This window comes from Eutrigla gurnardus (genome assembly GCF_963514095.1).
Source record: "Eutrigla gurnardus genome assembly, chromosome: 24".
Taxonomy (NCBI): Eukaryota; Metazoa; Chordata; class Actinopteri; order Perciformes; family Triglidae; genus Eutrigla; species Eutrigla gurnardus.
This window is the reverse complement of record NC_139935.1, coordinates 4,648,366-4,663,064: the sequence shown is the minus strand read 5'-3', so window position 1 is coordinate 4,663,064 and position 14,699 is coordinate 4,648,366. Positions and strand designations below refer to the sequence as shown.

The following is a 14,699-nucleotide window of genomic DNA, read 5'->3' as shown; positions in this document are numbered from 1 at the left end:
CCGTTTGTTTGTTTGTTGACAGTTGTCTTCTTCCCCTTTGGCTGTTTGTTTGTTTGTTGACAGTTGTCTTCTTCCCCTTTGGCCGTTTGTTTGTTTGTTGACAGTCGTCTTCTTCCCCTTTGGCCGTTTGTTTGTTTGTTGACAGTTGTCTTCTTCCCCTTTGGCCGTTTGTTTGTTTGTTGACAGTCGTCTTCTTCCCCTTTGGCCGTTTGTTTGTATGTTGACAGTTGTCTTCTTCCCCTTTGGCCGTTTGTTTGTTTGTTGACAGTCGTCTTCTTCCCCTTTGGTCGTTTGTTTGTATGTTGACAAAAGTCTCCGTCGCTGCTAGCTAAACAGCGCACCAACGCCCATTAGCCGATAGCATTAGCTAGCAACGCCGGCTAACTAACGAGCTAACGCCGCCGCCACCGGAACAGCTACACGGTTGTTTCTTTTGAATTGAATTTACTTCCCGTCGTGTATCGCGTAGTCGGCGTTTTAAAATGTAAATATAAGTCCAGTTTCTCTCAACGCGTCCGTTAGATTGTTTCGATACTTCCACCTAATTAGTTCTCAACAGGTGCGGTAGACTTCAGTGCCTGCAATATTATTTTTGACCACAGATTGGGGGGCGCTGTTTCACTCAATATTTAGGGAACTATTTTTCTAATGAGCGGATGAGTTCTCCTACCACCTTCCCTTGACCTCATGACGTCTTCCTCCGCGGTCAAGGAAAAGACGTTAGGACGCCATTTTTTTAATAACTTTTCGATTGTTTAGATTTCATTAAGGATGTAATGCCGATTTTGACCACTCCATTTTTTATAGGTAACTGAATATGATGAGGACATTTTAAATAAGACAGTTTGACACATTTAGAGGAACTAAAGTTGAATCGTATATTTTTTTTTATTACTTAATTTATTTATATAGGTCCTGAGTTGGACTATACACTATTTCCACTATTACGAAAATGCTGTTGCTGTGTGTGATCTGTTGAGGTGGCAACTCTACTTATAAAAGTGCAACCACAACCTTTCATTCATGTCATCTGAATGTTTATAGAAAGAGATATGACATCCAAGCGTTTGATTCAACATTTTATTCACAGACAAATGGGTGAAATAAATAAGAGGGGGGGGGGGGGATGATTGTTGTCATAGTAACTACTGTAATAACCTTCATCACCACAACATTTGAACACAATACATTTATATCAGTCATTTCAGTTAAATACATAAGTTAGAGCCAATAAATGGCATACTGTATAACATAGCTTGCATTAGTGCGGTGTCTTATTTCAGGAGCATTTCACTTGTAGGTGAAGTTTTTTTGCTTCACAACTTTAGTTCATCCTTCATAACTTCATGTTCTTCTCCCCAAAGGCACGTCTCCTGACGTTCGTGACAAATACGCTGCTTCTCGGTACAAATCCTCTTTAGTGTGATCAAAATGGGTCAAGTAGAAACAAGTAGTGTTACAAATCAAAACCAGAGTAAAAACGCAATCACATATAAAAAAAGAAATCACTCCGCAGTAAGTTGAATATTGACCTCGTAAAAATGAAACAGTGTTGTTTTGCTTGGACTTTGGTGTTGAAACGGAAAGAGCAGCGAGCTGACTCAAACTAAAGATGAAGTGTGATGGAGTCCGTGTGACACTCAGCTCTTTTATAAGCAAATCAACGCCTCAGTATCAGTTCAGTGCAGTGTTTGTTTTGGACTGTCTATCTGCAAGATGACATTTGGATGAGAAGTTAATCTGAAACTCCCTGATGGTCGAGTTAATCCCTGAGAAAATCTCCCTCCGGCTTCCTTTTAACAATAACAGGATTATTTCCCAGTAACTGTTTTTACACATTTTTGGGTTGTTTTTGATTTCATGAGCTCACATTCTGTAATCTGCCCTTCAGTTAATTAAAGCGGATCGCTGTCAAACGTCAATTTATTTGTGAACTGAGAAATAAATCAACGACTTTATCTGATTTTGTGTTTCAACAATGTCAGTAAAACACAACAAAAATATTATAACCTTGATAATAATCAAAACATTTGCATATATCCCATAAAGCGGTGGCTCCATAAAATAATACGGATAGCAGCTGCAATAATCACTTTCATCTCAACCCGTCAATTTTAAGTGCTGGTAAATTTCGGTTTACTTTCAAATGCAGCCACGACTACACTTTGCATTCGGTATAACAAAGCAAATATTTTAGTATTTTGTGAGAATCAAGAAAAATATATCGCAATATCAAATGAAAGATTGCTGCCAATGAAGTGAGGAGTGTCTCTGAAATGTTTAAAGCAACTTCGGGCACGAGGCCAGCCAATGAAATACCGTCCTGGCGTGAGGTGAAACTTCACACGGAGGAATGAGAGGTGAATACACAGGTAGATGAGGAAAAAGTGATTTTTTTTTTTTGTCAGCGCTCCAAACAAGGCTGTTTGAAAAAGTGAAGGAGCCTGACAGGAAGTGATGTCATCGTGCCCACCAGCTAATTTGGCTTCACAGCTTTACGGTCGATTGGGATGGCTTCGCTGATAGGTGGCGGGCATCTTTTCTCTTGGTCCACAGTTTGGTCATCGATCACCGCGACGGTCGGAGCAAGTGGAGACGGTGAGGAAATGTGGAATGAAGGATTGGCAGCTTCCGGCCACACAGGTTGAGCAACAGTCCATCGGATCCGCGTCGACCTCAGAGGTTGGTCTCGTCCCAGGTGGGGTCGTTCATGTTCTTCAGAACTCTCCTGACGACCCTCTCCAGCTCCTTCCTCGCTCGCTGCTCCTCCTCCAGCGTCCTCTTCATCCTCTTGTTGTCCTGGAGAAGCAAAGGAGGAGACGGATGGGAGGAGGACGATCAAGTGGAAAGAGTGGAGGCATCATATGAGGTCATTTTTAGTTTGGAATGAACCAAACAGTATTTAGCTCCAGCATTGATAGTTATCGTGGCTTCAACTCTTTATGTCTTATTGATAATCTTTATACATGTTTTTGTTAATCTTGACAGGAAACTATTGATGGTGAGAAGTCCGGGAAACACATGTGGACTCACCTGTTTGAGTCCCTGAACCTCATCTTTCAGACTGTACACGGTGTCCACCAGACTCCTGCAGGAACACAACAGCTTTACTCCAACACACTATATGACTGCAGCCGGATGCAGACCGTGACATACCACTGACCCACACATCATCATCTCTCAGTCTTAAACTAATATTTCTTTTACTTATTTTGCTGTGAATATGTTTTCAGTGTGTTGTGTCTTTTGATGCTGCATCATTTTACTCGCTGCAGGGACGATTATCGAGGCCTGACTCCTCCTCTCTTACCGCTCCTCCACCACAGTTTGTCCGTTGCTCCTGGTCTCCTCCACTATGATCTTCTCCTCCTCTGGGAACAACATGTGCACGTCCTTCCTGCTGGAGCCTGAGCAAACGGGGACAACAGTGTTAAAGTTGTTACATGCAAACCGACATTTTAACTTCAAAACAAACAAACACTGACTTTACTATGCTTACTGAAGCTACTGCTAACTCATGAGGATTCACATAGGCCCATACACACACACACACACACACACACACACAGCAGGTGAAAGGTTTGGGACGATATATATATATGTCTAGTTGAAATCCAGCTGGTTCGCTAGCATGGCTGTTATCTTACGGGAAAATGAGGCAGTCCTATAACTATGGGCGGTCCAGAGACTGTCATAATCCGAGTCCTCTGACTGGTCAGAACAAGGCAGGTTGCCGGGGAGACCGGCGACGGTGAGGCTGGTGTCAGCGAGCACATGGTTGTGCATGAGGTCAGTCCCTTGCCAGGCTGTACCATAAAGTAACCAGCAATAGGTGGGGTTTTAACAAACCACGTTGGATGTCGGGGAGATGAGGGGAGGAACATAAACCATGTTGGATAAAGGAGGAGGGGTTGGGGGAAAATATATATTTTTAATTTAAAAAACAAAAACATGAATATGAGGTTTGTACGAAATGCAACCAGAAATAAAAGGAAAAAAAGGAAAATGGGTAAAATCATGTTAAAATGAAGGAAACCATAGTAAGACACCATTCAGAATAAAAGGACGATGATCAAACACCAACACATGAGGACGGAGGAGTTAATGAAAAAAAGCAGAGGAGCGCAGGGAAGACATAAAAAGAGAGAGGAGAGAGAGAAAAACATTGTTAGAGCTGACGGCAGAGAACAAACGGTGGTGAGCGATAAGACAGTGTGTGAGCACGTGTGTGTGTGTGTGTGTACTCACTGGAGTTGAGAGTCTGTCGCGTCTTGGCGCTGGTACAGTAGGCTTCAATCACTTTCAGTATCTGAGCGTCCTCCTCGAGGGCTGCCGTACCTGAGGGACGAGGACATGTGAGAGCAGGAATAAACAAATACGCATGGAGTGGACGTGAGATCCATATATTTCTTATGTTTTAGATCATTTTAAAGAGCCAAAAGTCTGTGCAGAGGAAATAGAGACACCTGTGTAGGATGTTTTGCTTTTTTTAACGGGTTTTTTCCTTCACCGTGGTGTATTTCAGTCGCTTACTCTTTCTGACTGTGAAGTCCTCTTCTGAAGGTTTCCTCTCTGGCTTCCTCTTCGGGAGCAGCTTCTTCATGTTCTTAGGACTCTTACTCAAATCCTACAAACAAAAGCATGCATTTAGTGTTTGTGCTGCACATGCTTTTACTATTTTTGCAATAATTTAAGATGCGTAGATGTGTACAGCACCTCCTTTATGCAGAGAGCAGCCGAAGGCCGGAGTGGAGGTGCGGGCCGAAGGCAGCTCAGGCTCCAGGGTTTAGGGACACACGGTGGCTCCAGGGGCCCACACATAGGGCCGCCGCCGAGGGCCGTGCCATACGAAGAGAGATGGGGAAGGGTGTGGCAGTTGTTCCCGATGCTCCCTCCACGGGTCTCCAAGTGGCGGGAGGGCGTGGCGGGTTGAGAGGGCAACTGGGAGGAGCAGAAGGGAGGTTATATAAATAAAAAAAAACAGACCCTCTACGAGGGCAGTGAAGTGGATCAAAGTGGTGATCTGAGACTTACTGTGTGACAGACGGACTGAGGCTTGTGTGAGAGTGTGTGCGCGGCCGTGGTGTGTGTGTGTTTGGTGAGAAGGTCCAGCCACTCCTGTAGATCGTGCTGGCTGTTACATGAAACCTGCATCCGATCACACTGGCCACCTGAACGACAGCAACACACACAGAGTTGTTTTTCTGCTACCAAACCTTTTTATTCCACAGTAAACAGGAGTTTTTCATATTTGAGTCTGTGGCTTTTAGAAGATGTTACACGATTACATTATTTATTACGTTTTACCTTTCTGGTATCCAGTGTAAAAATCTGTGGATCCTGTCTTAAACAATTAAAATGAGAAAGGTCCACTAGCTAAATGAGAGAAAGGACTGACCGGATATTTCAAAAGCATTCTTCAGGGTTTCTCCGTCTTCTATTCTTGAGATTAGCATTCCCGACAGTGGCGCCCTTCCCTGGAGAGAGAGATGTGCACAAATCAGAGGACCAGAGACCAAACCACGTTCGTGTGCTTAATCCAAACATACCTGGTAGATGAATCCGCTCATCCTAATACTGGCAGAGAGCACAAGCAGAGTGTGAGGGAAGAGGACAAGGTAGCGTTCATTTGACTCCTGAAAAAAAAACACAAAAACAAACACTCTTTAGTGGTTTTAATTCACATGACACCTGTTTAGGTCAGTAGGTCAGTGTGTACCTGGCAGTCCTGCGTGTGGACCGTGGACAGGGACATGTGGAGAACAGGGCCCAGAGTTCTGATGTCATCCCCCTCCCAGTTTCTGATTGGCTCAGTTAAAATCTGCAACTCCAGGTCCTTCTTCTTCCTCACCTCCGTGCACTGGGCCTGAACACACACACACACACACAAGCATTCACATTAATGCACAAAACTACTTTAATTACTCTCATTGCCAAACAACAGACATGCAGGCAAACACTGCTGCAACAGGCTCATGTATGCATGTGTGTGTGTGTTTGTATCTTACTGCAAAGCTTTTAAAGTCCATCATGGCAGCAATGAGGTCAGCTCTGTCAGGGTGCTGGTCCTAAAACAAGGAAAAGATGGAAACACATTGAAATTAATAGCATGAAGATTAACATCCTGGCGAGTTCTTGCTTAGAAGAAAAATAACACGTTTCACTCGTTATATTTGTAAGTAAAAAAACAGAGAGCGAATCACTGGCTAACCTCCATGTGTCTGTCCAGTTCTTTCAGCAGCATTGGGTACCTCTCCAGTCTGGTGAAGGGTTTACTCAGACTAGTGGTCAGGGTCAGGATCCCGGGAGGGGACGCCCCCTTTGACTCCATGTACTCCCCCAGTTCCTCACTGTGATGCACAGACACAGACAACATATATTCACAACCTTTTGGACCTTACACACAAGAAAACACTATATAAAACACTATATACATAAATATATTGCTGACTGTACCTGTGTTGTATGAGTAAGTTGACAGCTGATGGGTGGTTGGAGCAGTAGGCCACATAGATGATCTTTATCTGGGGCATCAGATTGAGAAAGAAGCCCCCGATCCTCTGCTGGTTGTCTGGGAGTCTACGCAGACAAATGACAAGTTAGACTGGACAGCAACATTTATTCACACCATAATTAAGGTTTCTCTAATTTCGTGCATCAATTAACTAAACGTACCAACCAAATAATAGTTGGTCAGTTTGTTGGGTTAGATTTTAATTATACTATCAACAAACTTTTCTTTATCTCTTAAAAAAAAAAAACATTTACTTGAGTCTACCACTAGATGGCTCTGTAGCTTTAATAACTGCCTGCATGAAGCTCCACTCAGGCTAATATCAGGTCTGAGTTTGGCATCTCTCCTCCAGCCAGAGGATGTATTATTTTCTGCAGGTCTGAGAGAGTTAGCTAAGGTTAAAGACTCTATGGGAGCTTTTATTCCCACCTTGAAGTGGCATTAAATCCAATAACAAAGACATTCTTTGGTGCACTGACTTTGTATGCTCCTCCAAGGACTGAACCAAGAGCTGCTGGAAGGTCGAGATCTCCTCCAGATTTCCCTGAATGTGAGAGATGTCAACGCTGCTGAGTCTGCAACACAGAGGAGAGGAAGAGGAGTCACAATTAATATACATTATCATATCAAAACAGACATAAGATATATATAATGGAGTCTGTCTTCTTAGAATCTGTAGAATATGACAGATTATATGCCTCTGAAATCTGTTGAATAAAACAACGAAAAGAGTTGAAAATAACTCGACCTGTCCGTGGGGTGAAGTGAGCGCAGATATGAGCCCAGGAGACTCTGCAGCTCCCTCGAGTATTCACTCTCTGCTTCCAGGATGTTCTGCAGGACCTAGACCAAACAATCCATCTGTTAGTGAAGAAAAGTGTGATAGAAAGTGTTGAATTGTCTTCCTTTAATGTCAGACAAGATCCCCCGCTAAGGCAAAATGACTCCCGAAGCTGTGCTGTTATGAGTAGGGAGATGCATTTCCTGGTAAGCTATTGGAGAGAGATATCAGACCCTGTGGGAGCTGTAACACCAGCTCAAGCAGCTCTGACTCCACCGGCTAAACGGATGATCTCCTCACAACCTCGCAGCCTCTCAGGAGGGAGGCTTCAGCTAATGAAATGTTCGGACACATGTTGCAGCCTCGTCAAAATGAGCCGCTGCGGCAGCCCCAATTATTTACCTAGAATGGATTTTAGTTATTAGAAAAGTGTGTGAGAGGACACAGAGGATGCATGTGCAGGCTTTGACAATAAGAATATGGAGAAAATGTTGCAGACAAAGTAAATAGCCCAAAGCCTGCATCTTTTGCTTATATAAGCCTCTCCACTGTCCATTAGAAGAAAAACTTGTTTATTTATGTCTTATTCTTGTTTTTGTGTGTCTGTCTGGGAACAGCTTTGACTTCAGGCAGCGTCCGTGAGTGAGAGGCTTTGGTACGCCGGCCGAAGACAGACCGTATAAAGAGACTGCTGCTGCTCGCTGCATTATTAAACACACACACACACACACACACACACACCCTCGGGCAAGGCTGCCCCAGAAACCACTGGGATGGAAGAAATAACCTACATTACATCTGCTGCACTCTCACACAGGGGCTCCACACACACACACACAGACACACACACAGACACACAATCATTAATTAGTTTAATTTATCGAATGCACACGCACACGTCTGTTAATCCGGTTCATCAGTCTAAAAGAAGAGATGTGCAACAACGTTTCTGGTTAATGATATCTTCAGAATTCATTACCCTGAAAGGAACTAATTCAAATTCAGAATCTTAATTACTGCTTTAACCCTCAACTATTCCGGTGGAAGTGAGAGTGGGTAGATGTCCTTCCCCTCTTGCCATGATTGGGAGAACATTCTGTCATGGCAGAGGAACGAGGACAGTCTGATGCTCACCACGTTGTAGTAGGTCTTACTGATGATGGTGGCGTCGAAACCTTTGGGGGGGCTTTTCAGTGTCCCAGACTTCGGCTTGTCTGACGTCTTGTCTATGAAGCAAGACAGAACAAGTCACTGAGCAGTGCGAGGTTGAAGCATACAAGTTACACTTAAAGATAAGATTAAACTGTGAGAAGTGACAAGCAACACAGCCAAAAACAGCGTGCTATATATCTAACTTTAACAACGAAACTGTGTGGTTTCAAAGAAACGTCAAAGCTCTCTACGTTGACGGGAATATAAAAACGAGACCAACAAATAGACTGCAGGTCTGACAAATAGAAAATGTTCACCATGAGATTATTTTAGGCCAACAGCGAAAACAACTACGTGAATACACTTTATTGTGGCGTCACTTACTGGCCGAATAATGGCTGCTATGAAGGACACAAAAGAGGTATTCTTTGCTTCGATTTCCTTCCGATTGTATGACCAATCAAACTTTGGGTCTATCTCACGTTTTTTGAACAGGCTATATGCATTTACTGCATGGTCTTTGTTTTCTTCTGTTGGCTTTAAGACAGGAAGTTCCTTTCTGTACAGCAGCTCAGGCACTTCCTGTCTTTGTGTGCTTGTGGAGCTTCCTTCCTTCTTTCCTGCCTTCTCTCCTCACGAGGCAACACAATCAAAACCAGTCTTTACACCAAGAAAAAAACACAGAAATTATCTCACATTTTTGACCGAAAAAGACAAAAAAAGTTGAAAGCTTTAGAGATATTTTGGCTCTTGTTGATGATGCAGTTGGAATGATTCACCTTCTCTCTTCAAACCTAAAATTATTAAACCCCTTAATCACTCATTTCACAAGAGAGCTACACACAAGTTAGCTTTCAGTAACAGAATGTCAGGGATAATGAGTCTAAAAGAGGTAGTAGGTCACCGTGTTGTCGGTAAAAATACACCTGCAGAATGTCTGTTCGTTTGTGTGTATATGTGCGTTTGGTCTGCATCAAGGCTTTGACAAAATGTTGCACACTTGAAATTCATATTGGGAAGGTCCAATAAGGGCTGCACCCACCGCTTCCTTTCAGCTCCCGCACATAGTTACTAGGGAACCAGCCAGAGTTGCCGTTGATCGAGCCTTCCCACCAGCCCCCGTCCTCCTGCCGGCTCACGCTGATGATGTCACCCTTGGAGAAAGACAGTTCGTCCTCATTGGTCTGCTGGAAGTCAAAGCGCGCCTTGCAGAGCACGTGGCCACACCCGTTGCCCTCTGACATGTCCTGAGGAGGAACAAAGGAGACGGAGCTGATTGAATCTGAGCATTACATGAGTGGAGAGAGAGGGAGCCGCACTGTACAAGAGCAGACGAGTCCATCAGTCTACTATCATTACCCGTGAGATGTGTTGTTGCCGTTGTCATGGTAACTCACCAGGCTGCGGTACTGAGGCTGCAGAGCTTTGGAGGAGCGACTCTGAGTGTTCAGGGAGTCAAATGACTTGATCCTCAAGTGCGATGGGTGCGGCACGCACACGCTGTCCTCAGAAGTATCCACCTCTGCACAGAAGAAATGGTCGAGTTAAACGTGAAAGGTGATCAAAAGTCTGCAAACATACACACACATGCATGCACACAGACACAACAATCTCACCTTCAGTAGCTTTATTGAGGGCAACCAAGACGTTGAGGACCTTGGAGAAGTTCAGTCCCTGCAGGAGGTCATTGACCTCAAAGGGCTTCAAAGGATGAAAACCAAATAAGGAATATGAATATTAAAAACAGCAATGAAGAGCAGTTTGAGAGAGGAGACAAAGAACAGAAAAACAGACATTCGTAATAAATATTTTGATATTATGGCTGAGAACATATTTTGGAAATTACTAGTTTTTCCTTTAGAATGTCCTTATTAGCATCAGTTCCCATTAAGAATGAATGCAATGAAAACATACGTCAGCCTGCAAATGGAGAAATGCAAAGTTTAGTGGGGGGTTACAACTCTGCTCCAACTGCAGTCTGGAGCGGGATTACTCAAAGTCTGAGCTTCCCCTTGTAATCCCCCCAACACACACACACACAGCCATAATCAGAAGACCTCTGAAGCCCCTAATCTTGTGTATAGCACACACTGACTGACTTCTACATTCCCGAGGCATGAAGGTGGAAGGTGGAGGCGTGAAAATCCACGCTGACATCATCCTGATTTAAAAACTTTATTTAAAATTATTGTAAATTCAAATAAACAGTAAAAGCTGAGAGCTGAACATGAGAACATGAGATTTCCTAGATGCTAATTGTACTTCACAGGTCTGGTCTCTTTAATCTAAGGATGAAACTATGCCGTTCTATAATGCAGCCCTCCTTTTAGGAACCCACTTGGACTGATTTATGGACGCGGGCTGATTAGTAGTCATGGCAGTTTGGAGCTAACAGTTAATACACACTTTCATCTCTGCCGCTGGCACTGGGCCAGGATACGACGTGAGGCTTTCTCTGCATTTCGGCAGTAGAAATGCACCGTTTTAAGGCATTTTTAAGGTATTTAGATATTATACTTATCGATGGAAATGATCAATACTGAAATGCAGCAGGGTGGTGTTCCTCACAACTGGAGAAATAGATAGCACTTTATTGATCCCCGAAGGAATTTTGTTAATTGTCATGAAGCAGGCAATGACCTCAACGGGCTGAACGGGACATCTCATACTATGCATGAATTTCAATTACAGGAGCTGCTGAAGATGATTTGTTCATCTTTAGGAAACACTTGAGAATGTTTATTTCAACAGAGCAGTATCTTTACTGTCCAGCTGTACTCAATCAAGCAAATCCTGCTTTGACTTGTTTTCATGAAAACATACATTTAATTTCACACGACATAAACAAATAACAGATATTAATAACAACATAGTAATTCCCGTTCGGTTCATATTGCAGGTGAATGCAAGCATGCTTAAAACGAACGCCTGATTGGTCAAACAGCTTACCTGATAACAGGGAGCACTTGATTTAATGCGGCAGAGACGGCACTCTTCAGGGACAGAATCAATATCCTCCGCGATTACGTTTAATTAAACGCAGAGGCCAAATTTATGATCTGTTTAATTGTGGATCCTTGGTTAATCACGTAGTGAGAACTGGACCACGCTCATACTGGCACTTGTCAGCCACTGTAATCCTGCTCTGTTGGACCGGCGGTCTGGCTGGTCCCTACGCCCGTCCGACGAGCGTCTGGGAGAATTACTACGCTGATGTCAGTCAGCCTGCTGGTAATGGAGGCCTTGGCTCCAGCAGCACGGCTGACGTGCCTCCCATCAGCCTGATTGGAAAATCTACTGGTTGCCTGACGTGTTGCACTTCGTCAGCACACCATAAAAAAAATAATAAAAAAAAGGTTTCCAAGTCTGGAGCAAAACCTTGTTATCGGTCTTCCGGCCAGGACTCCTGCATTGCATAATCTCCTCTTTTCCATTTTGATCACATTGCTTTTTCCATCGCTAAGATCAATAGTGTGTTTGTGCACGTGTGTGTGTGTGTGTGTGTGTGTGTGAGTGACTACTCACTAGTCCTCTCTCACACACCCAGGATGTAGCCTGGCGCAGCCCACTGTTGTGCAAACACACAGACACATGCACACACCCTACTTCACGTTTCAGACCTCTGATATCAATACAGACCATTTTTAAGATAAACAAGCCGACAGCGAACACACCACACCGACACTAACAACTTCCATGTGATCACGTGGCCCTCTGCGGTAGAGATCTCCATCCTGATATGAAGAATCAGCTGTGATTTTGCTTGCAACACAAGCAATCAACGACAGAGGCGAACTGGTCCATTCCCTGCAACCTTGCATCACCAAACTAAATTAAGTAAATTGAGTGGTTGCTTGATTGCTGCCATTGTAGAAGGCTACTAATAAAATTAGCATCTCCGAAATAAGTCTGCCTTTTTGACAAAATTAAAAAAAAAACCTCATATGAGAACCAAGAAGTCAAGATAACTCCAAACAACCAAACACTTTAGTGTGACTTAAGTTGCTTTATTAATCAATAATATAGTCAAGATTTTTTCTTGATAGGAATGTTACACACTTATAACCAAACAGTTATTCGTGTTAATGTGTCTTTAAAAATCACTCATTGCATGTATGTCAATGTGGTTTTATGTTTGAATGGCTTCAGAAATAAACACTTAATTAATCATTTTTAAAAGTACACAGAGACAACAGATTTTTTAGTTGGATTGCTAATTTTCAAGGAATATCCCTCAATTAAATTACCTCCAACACACATATTCATCATATATGACGTCTTTCCGGGGTGCGCGCGAGTGCAATACCTGTTGCTCGTGCCGTTAACGGGAGTAACGGCTAAACATTAACAGACGTCACTGATAAAAAGCCGGATACAAACGTTTTAAATGGCTGTATGAACAATAAAAAATGTTTTTGTAGGTGTGTGTGGGTTTTTATAAGGTTCATAGCGTGTAAGTGCATTAATAACACGTTTACTCACCTCGACACCGAACGCCCCGCAGCCTTTAATAAACTCGCTGACGTTCCTCTGACTCTCGCTGTCGCCCCTCGGTTCCTGGAAAAACTACGCGCAAAAAAGTAACTTAGTTAGCTTCGAGCAGTCACAATATTAATAATAATATTAATAAACACTTAGCGAAGCTGTTAAAGTTCAGGTCAGCATAAAAACAATCGTATTCCAGGCGTCGCTTGTGCACTTGTCACCTGCTGCTTACCAGCAATCAAGCTAGCTAAACAAATACGCTAACTTCCGGTTTCAACTTTCAAACTAAAACATTCATTGCAGACTTTCTGTAGATTTTGTGTTTAAAATTGGACTTTCGATCAAAGTTACACTTACAGTTATTTTTTAATGCATTATATATGTAAAGAGGACTAACTGTGGTGGCAAAATAAATAGTATGGGCGGTGACCCGTGGCTGTTGAGACGTTTCGTGTCTTTATTTTGAAAGATGCGCCTCCTGCGTTGAGTTGTAGCAAACAGAAGCTACTTTGATGGAGAGCCACAGAACACACGGGGAAATTGGATAAGCCAAAGAAGGATATGACGTAGACAGGTCATGGTCCATCGTGTGTGTGCGTGTGCGTGTGCGTGGCACTAACAGTACTAATTCCTATTAGTTCTGGTGAACAATTAACTAGGCAGAATTAGCCTAAATACATACATAAATCCAATATAATTAGCACATAACTTTGATTAGCATATTAGTATTAGAGCACATTTTTTTTAGAATCTCAGATTTACATATCATACCCCCCTGAAATAAATATAAATAACCCCCCAAAAACAAAAACAAAGGGCATGAAAATAAAAGTGAGGATAACACAATGCCTGTTTATGAGTGTATTATTATAGTCTAGGTCCCATTTGACCTCAAATTGACAGCAAACAGGACAAAAACATGTCCTTAATTCCCCTTTTCTTTTTAGCAGTGGTTTGTGAATACTCCTCGAGAATATTTTCCTGTTTTTTCCGCATGATGTTCAAGGGCTAATTAGTGGGTATATGGGCCACTTACTTTGTCCACCGTCCCGGGTCTGAGCCGCTCCAGCAGCCTGCACAGCACCGCTCCATCCTGCAGAGACGCCTGGAGGAAAGCCTCTGGATCCGCGATGCTTTTCTTGGGAGACTCCAGGACCCCCAGCGTTATGAGCCACGTCACGGTCTGTTCAGCCGAATTCATGACTGGATGTCTAATGTCCTGAAACAGCAGCAGCAGCAGCAGCAGCAGCAGCAGCAGCAGCACTCCTACTTGTGGACCGTCCAAATAAAAAAGACAGTAGGGTCAGATAGCCCCGCCTCGCTTGACCATTACAGTCACTGGTTGGATCACACAAGCTGTTGTTCCAAGATAGAACAAAAATAGATGTGGAAATAAGGAAGGGGGTTCCTTCTTCTCTCTCTCTCTCTCTCTCTCTCTCTCTCTCTCTCTCTCTCTCTCTCTCTCTCTCTCTCTCTCTCTCTCAGCGGATGTTGGCATCACCTTGGTTTGTGTGCACAACTGTAGCAGCAGCACGAGTGTCAGGAGAGCGACTGCGAGACACCACTTCCTCTGGCAGCTTTCAAAATAAAAGCACGGCTTTGTAGGAAGTTTGTTCACCGCTGACAGCAATCAACATTGTCTGCTCTTTTTAATCTAGCATGTTTCGGCAACACACATATCTCCACGTGCAATGACACAGACTAATCTATTATAAGGTATATTATTTAATTACAAAAAACACAAGAAGGCTACACACAGGACATTTA

The 14,699-nt window shown here is 43.2% G+C and overlaps 1 protein-coding gene across 2 annotated transcripts; it reads right to left on the bottom strand.

Annotated features, from left to right (window-relative positions):
- Window positions 1–1,625: 1,625 nt before the first annotated feature.
- On the bottom strand, window positions 1,626–14,295 carry arhgef7b (Rho guanine nucleotide exchange factor (GEF) 7b). Of its 2 annotated transcripts, XM_084004446.1 has the most exons (22): window positions 13,969–14,295; window positions 12,930–13,013; window positions 10,064–10,148; window positions 9,845–9,969; window positions 9,490–9,694; window positions 8,430–8,521; window positions 7,263–7,357; window positions 6,994–7,089; window positions 6,457–6,579; window positions 6,212–6,350; window positions 6,009–6,068; window positions 5,720–5,866; window positions 5,550–5,636; window positions 5,399–5,477; window positions 5,035–5,171; window positions 4,717–4,941; window positions 4,534–4,627; window positions 4,249–4,338; window positions 3,648–3,806; window positions 3,311–3,407; window positions 3,034–3,088; window positions 1,626–2,799 (listed from the first exon to the last, which is right to left on the bottom strand). In XM_084004446.1, exons 1-22 carry the CDS (start codon window positions 14,131–14,133, stop codon window positions 2,677–2,679), a joined length of 2,562 nt encoding a protein of 853 aa, XP_083860572.1. In that variant the 5' UTR covers window positions 14,134–14,295; the 3' UTR covers window positions 1,626–2,676. The 2 variants fall into 2 exon arrangements, with proteins under 2 accessions (XP_083860572.1, XP_083860573.1); XM_084004447.1 differs by lacking the exon at window positions 3,648–3,806 and having other exon boundaries at window positions 13,969–14,294.
- Between the last annotated feature and the right edge of the window lie 404 nt (window positions 14,296–14,699).

Excerpts from the sequence above, each read along its gene's own strand:
- arhgef7b (XM_084004446.1), bottom strand. The coding sequence starts at position 14,133 with ATGAATTCGGCTGAACAGACCGTGACGTGGCTCATAACGCTGGGGGTC. Across the intron at positions 13,014-13,968 it reads GACCCGGGACGGTGGACAAA|TTTTTCCAGGAACCGAGGGG; the intron begins GTAAGTGGCCCA and ends TTTTGCGCGTAG. Across the intron at positions 3,408-3,647 it reads TAGGACTGCCTCATTTTCCC|GCTCCAGCAGGAAGGACGTG; the intron begins GTAAGATAACAG and ends CCGTTTGCTCAG.